Source organism: Liolophura sinensis, chromosome 9 (assembly GCF_032854445.1).
Source record: "Liolophura sinensis isolate JHLJ2023 chromosome 9, CUHK_Ljap_v2, whole genome shotgun sequence".
In the NCBI taxonomy this organism is placed as follows: Eukaryota; Metazoa; Mollusca; class Polyplacophora; order Chitonida; family Chitonidae; genus Liolophura; species Liolophura sinensis.
The window spans coordinates 1,135,032-1,141,271 of NC_088303.1; the positions used below are offsets into that span (position 1 = coordinate 1,135,032).

A 6,240-nucleotide genomic window follows, 5' to 3' on the forward strand; every position below is an offset into this window, starting at 1 on the left:
TCCTCTAAAATGTGACGCCGATCAGGTTTTCCTCCTGAAAAGTGACGCCGATCAGATTTTTCCCCTAAAATGTGACGCTGATCAGTTTTTCCTCTAAATGTGCCGCCGATCAGGTTTTTCACCTAAAATGTGACGCCGATCAGGTTTTTCACCTAAAATGTGACGCCGATCAGGTTTTTCGTCTAAAATGTGACGCCGATCAGGTTTTTCCTCTAAAATGTGACACCGATCAGGTTTTCCTCCTGTAAAATGTGACGCCGATCAGGTTTTTCCCCTAAAATGTGACGCCGATCAGGTTTTTCCTCTAAAATGTGACACCGATCAAGTTTTTCCCCTAAAATGTGACGCCGATCATGTTTTTTGCTCTACAAATATGACACCGATCAGGTTTTTCTCCTAAAATGTGACGCCGATCAGGTTTTTCCCCTAAAATGTGACGCCGATCAGGTTTTTCCCCTAAAATGTGACGCCGATCAGGTTTTTCCACTAAAATGTGACGCCAATCAGGTTTTCCTCCTGAAAGTGACGCCGATCAGGTTTTTTCCCTAAAATGTGACGCGGATCATTTTTTCCCTAAAATGTGACGCCGATCAGGTTTTTCCCTAAAATGTGACGCCGACCAGGTTTTCCACTTGAAATGTGACGCCGACCAGGTTTACCCCTCCCAAAATGTGACGCCGATCAGGTTTCCCTCTAAGATGTGACGCCGATCAGGTTTTCCCCCGTAAAATGTGACGCCGATCAGGTTTATGTGGAGGAGAAACCGAAGCGTCCGGAGTAAACACTGATCATCGACGGATTTCTTACAAATCTTTTGGCCGCAGATGAAAAATCTACGTTTGTCTAGGGCCCGCGTACGGCTATATTGAGCAGCGCCTTAGCCAGCAGATCGGCAATGCCTACCGACACATTCAGTTTTTAACGCCTGTCTTTCCAATTCGCAGATAAGTTTATATCGTACATTTCAGTAAATTTCGACGAATGCAATGAATAAAGAGAATTAAATTTTACACACCTGAGGACATTTTTTTTCTTTCGGAAAGTTTTAGAAATAAAACTGAGAGTAAATACATGTAACTCTTTTTTACTACAGCACAACGAGTTTCAGATCTACTCCCCAGAAGTCACAACTGCTACACCCACAACGGACATATGTACTTAAAACCCGTGAGTCTGTGAAAAGAAACATTAATGTGTACCTTATGTAGAGACAAGGCTTTGCTGTTTGGTCCGTTAAATGTAACGAGCTGTAGAAGCCTGGAAACAGTCTATATGACAACAAACACGATAAAGTGTATTATTGCCTAGATTTAGATATTTTTAGGTAACACACTCACTTATAACTTAAATGTTATATATAGCTATAGCAAGGTTAAATCTAACATATTGCCGGTGGTGGTTGGGGGGAAATCAATTGTAATGTTAGGGAAACACATTGTGAAGTGTTATACACTTAATGCTGTAGTAAATGCTTTGAACGAGTTGTAATCTAACTCCATTATTTGTGTAAGATTAACACCGCATTATAAGTGTTAAAAAGTCTTGTAATCTATAACATTAGGCTGTAACCTACAAACGATCAGTATACGTGACGTAATATTTTAAGACGTTAGCATTTATATTTTAAGGTATTTCACATGTTGTACCATTATAGTGTTTTAACTGGGCAGTGTATAAGAATGAAGGTGTGTATAGGTGCAGCGATTCCTTGACATGCTAACCTGCTTCAGAAGGTTTGTCACATTATTTTGTGGACAAAATGGTAATCGTTCATTTGAAAAAATTGTGTTTTTGCCTTTCTGTAAATTGATATTAGAGATTTGCAATTTTACATCTCAGACATTAACGTCGGACAAGTTTGGACTGGATTTTCTATTTCACGGCACACTGGATGTAAAAAGTAAGTCATTTTAATGCATGGGTAAACCTTGCAAGTCCTTCGGTGACAAACATAAGATAATTCTAGAGGGTATGTAAAAAAAAGAAAAAAGTAAATACACATGTAAATATTCAGCTGGTTGACAACTGGGTAGGACGCTACATATTATTTCCGAAATGCAGAGACAATTGTAAGCAAATTTAAGCTCTCGTACATTCATAATGATAATATTTATTAACGCTCACAAAATCGCATAATCGCACAGCTGACTTTAGAACTGTTTTTGTTCTTCAGAGCAGTGGGGCTACTGTAATCCAACGTGGAACAATGGCTGCTACAGGAACGCCCCCAAAGATCATTCGATCATACCACCTATAATGTCATGCTATATGCGCTCTAAAGTTTCCTTCAAGTATGGGAAACTGGAGATCATGGCCAAGATGCCCAAAGGCGATTGGTTGTGGCCAGGTACGTGGGGATTTATAACGGTGGCTTGTCGGTCTAAAATATCAGAAATTTTCTTACTTCACTGGTAATTATAACTTTTAGACTAAGCTTGAAAGCAATATTACTGTAGACGTGGTTAGATAATTACGTATGACAAATGAAAATGAAATTTTTCAAGCTGTTTTGACTTTTTTGATGTATTATTGTATGTGCTTTTGTCTGCGACGTTTCAGCTTTGTGGCTGATGCCGAAACACGCTCATTACGGACAAACGCCGAGATCGGGGGAGATTGATGTCGCCGAGCTCCTGGGTAAGACTGTAATATGAGACCGATTTTGATTTAAACGACATGGAGGATTAAGTTCGTGTATAGCGCGAAATCTCGTCAGCATGAATTAGACTGACAACGACCACATTGATGAGAGGCTTCTGGGTCATTGCGCCGCGCTGGCGTGCTGACTCCCTCGGCCACGGAGGCTCCACTATGAATTTGTGTATGACGTGTTTGTACATACCACACGGAAACCAAATTTGTCTGGAGATCTTATCTGTCCAAAAAAGGAAAAACAGAACATGTTGACATTCTGGCCGTGTTTGTTCTGCTGCAGGAAACACGAACTATGGCAATCTGGGCATACAAAGAACCACTGCCTCTCTACACTTTGGTAACGATCGAAGTCACGACAAACACTAATAAATCAAGCAGTAAGTATTTCTGTCAAATGATATTTTAACCCCTTCCTACAGCTTGTACAGAGCACTCGGTATAGCGTGACAGATATCAACAAATGCATCATGTTTTATCTAATAACACATTCATCGTTATTCATTCAACACACATTGTACAGACTTTAGAAAAAAGGACATCTGACATCTTCTGCTCATCGACCTGAAGCGTCTTGTCCAGGTAATCAACCGGCGCCTGATCAATGATATCACAGGTTCAAATCTTGCTCTGGCAAATTCACATTCAGGTTTAAGTTGGTTGGTTTGTCATTTTCTTGGTGAAGGACCATTTTATTGTTGTTTAACGCCATATACTCATGAATTTTCCGCCATCATAAAAGTTACTGTACACATTCTTGAGTGTTAGACTCAAGTCTATAAGAAAGATACACTTGTAGATACATACATCATGCATGAAATGTACCATCAAATCAATTCGTTTTGTTTTGCAGCTGGCTACATGGCTCAACGTATGGTGACGGCTTTCATAAATACACGTTAGACTGGTCGCCTTCGCATATCAAGTAAGAGACCATCCATTCATAAGTACATGTTAGTCTGGTTGCTTTCGCATATCAGGTAATGACGATCAATTCATAAGTACACGTTAGATTGGTCGTCTTCACATATCAAGTAAGTACACATTAGACTGGTCGCCTTCGCATAACAAGTAAGTTGACATTCATTCATAAGTACACATTAGACTGGACGCCTTCGCATATGAAGTAAGTGACCATTCATTCATAAGTACACGTTAGACTGGTCGCCTTCGTATATCAAGTAAGTGACCATTCATTTATAAGTACACGTTAGACTGGTCGCCTTCGCATATCAAGTAAGTGACATTCATTCATAAGTACACGTTAGACTGGTCGCCTTCGCATATCAAGTAAGTGACTATTCATTCATAAGTGCACGTTAGACTGGTCGCCTTCGCATATCAAGTAACTGACCATTCATACCGTTACATGTATACTGGAACGTTTTCCTCTCAACATCGTTGTTTAGCTCGTTTTACACTAGCGTCAGAAACAGGGCTAAGATACGTGCATGTAGTAAAAACTCCATGCACTCCAAGTTTCACTGGAATGAAATATGAATTGTGGCATTATAAGAGAAACTTTCCAGAAATTAAAAGACGAGCAGCATAAAACGATATTTGTTTCCTCGCTTCGTTTGTTCACCGCCAAATATTTTATTTCTCCAAACTGTATGAACCAAGGGACCTTCATAATGCTGGCAACCATCGTATAAATGAAATATTATATATAAATGAGTATGGCGTAAAACACCTGCTAAGTTTCTGTTCCTTGTATAATGTCATCGTATGCCTAGTTCCTTTATACATGCCACAGAAATGGTATGACAAACCTTGGCCTAATGCCAGCTTCTGCCCAGTTTGCATACATGGCACATAGTATTATAATTACGGTTGGAATGTCATCTTCTGTCCAGTTTGCATACATGTCACATAAAATAATATCTACAGATCCAATGACATCTTCTGTCCAATTTGCATATATGTTACATAATAATATAATTACAGTTGTACTGTCCGCTTCTGCCCAGTTTATATAAATGTCGCACAGTACGATAATTACAGTTGTAATGATAGCTTCTGTCCAATTTGCAGACATGTCGCACAGTACGATAATTACAGTTGTAATGATAGCTTCTGTCCAATTTGCAGACATGTCGCACAGTACGATAACTACAGTTGTACTGTCCGCTTCTGCCCAGTTTATATACATGTCGCACAGTACGATAATTACAGTTGTAATGATAGCTTCTGTCCAATTTGCAGACATGTCGCACGGTATGATAATTACAGTCGTAATGTCAGTTTCTGCTCAGTTGCATACGTCACATAATATGATGATTATATGCAGTCGTAATGTCATCTGCTGTCTCTTTGAAGCATTTACATCGACAACACTCTGATACTGGGTACACCAATGCCCGGGGACGGCCTCCATCACCACTACGGGCTCGCCGGAAACAACATATGGGGGTCCTCCCATAATGCACCTTTTGACCAAGATGTATGTGTTACTTAAGACCTATAAGACAGATCTCATATAAATAGAGTACGTGTTCACTAAAACACTGAATACAATGTAAATAAATTTTATATGGTGTTAAGAGTTTTAAGCCATGTTAAACAAGCTGACGCACAGTTACGTTAAGGATTCGTTTTAGGTTTATTACGGAACAAGATTATTACGGAGCAATTCTACGTTCAGCAAGATTATATACGGCGTAAAACACAAAATAAATAAATTAGCAAATAAATAAACAAAAATACATGTACTTATTGAATATTGAATGTTTTAATGATGGGGAGTCAAACCATATGGACCCTTTCTCATTATATTTTCTTGTAACTTGGTCGTGGGTTTCCCCCGGGCTCTGCCACCATAATGTTAACTGCCGTCGTACAAGTGCTATACTCTTGAATACAGCGTAAACATTAATAAAATAAATATTTTCTTGTGATGCCTTTAATCTGTAAATGACACGTAGATTGGCCGTTATGTTTCAGTTCTACATCATTATGAATGTAGCCGTAGGAGGCACCGGCGGGATATTCCCGGACAGTGTGAGAAACTACCCTCATCCCAAACCCTGGAGCAACCACCAGAGCTCCGGCGTAGCCATGCAGAACTTCTGGAACCACAAGAATGACTGGCTCTCCACCTGGCATGGTGAAGATGCCGCCATGAAAGTCGACTCCGTGACCATATGGACATACTAACGGACCCTACGATCAATGGAGTGAAATGTACATGACATGATTACACGACATACATGTTTTGTACTAAGGTATTGAATGATGAACTCTCAAACAATATGAGTCAAATCAGATGACAATAGAGTGATGTATTTGTGATTTCGCAAACTAACCTATATGATTTAATATGTTCACTTCACGCTAACCACAGAGACTGCCGATTGGGATTGAGCAAGGAATGTCAGTTTCAACTCGCCTTCTTTACACACAAAAAGAAAAATAAAGATCGATAAGAGGCCCCAGAGTTAAGAATATCACCTCAAACAAAAAAAAAACATCGTCCTCCAACAGAGTTGCCTGTTGTAACCATGAAAGCCTTGGTTTTTACATCGTAGTGTACAATTTTTCAGTCATGTAACGGTGAGGGGGCATTAGTGCAGGACAAATCCATGCCGC

General features: G+C 39.6%; 2 protein-coding genes across 2 annotated transcripts in view; both read left to right on the plus strand.

The window, feature by feature from the left end:
• The window catches only part of LOC135474974 (beta-1,3-glucan-binding protein-like), a 12,945-nt gene extending 6,705 nt beyond the window's left edge, over positions 1–6,240 (plus strand). Inside the window, exons 9-11 of the mRNA XM_064754682.1 lie at positions 3,506–3,577; positions 4,972–5,095; positions 5,596–6,240. Of these exons, the coding sequence (XP_064610752.1) occupies positions 3,506–3,577; positions 4,972–5,095; positions 5,596–5,808 (409 nt within the window). The 3' untranslated portion in view covers positions 5,809–6,240. The remainder of the gene's footprint in view (positions 1–3,505; positions 3,578–4,971; positions 5,096–5,595) is intronic.
• On the plus strand, positions 1,105–3,021 carry LOC135474911 (beta-1,3-glucan-binding protein-like). The gene is made up of 5 exons (XM_064754596.1): positions 1,105–1,167; positions 1,840–1,900; positions 2,174–2,347; positions 2,560–2,637; positions 2,936–3,021. Exons 1-5 carry the CDS (start codon positions 1,153–1,155, stop codon positions 3,019–3,021), a joined length of 414 nt encoding a protein of 137 aa, XP_064610666.1. The 5' UTR covers positions 1,105–1,152.

Coding starts and splice junctions, on each gene's coding strand:
- LOC135474911 (XM_064754596.1), top strand. Junction 2,348..2,559: donor AGGCGATTGGTTGTGGCCAG/GTACGTGGGGAT, acceptor GCGACGTTTCAG/CTTTGTGGCTGATGCCGAAA. Junction 2,638..2,935: donor TGATGTCGCCGAGCTCCTGG/GTAAGACTGTAA, acceptor GTTCTGCTGCAG/GAAACACGAACTATGGCAAT.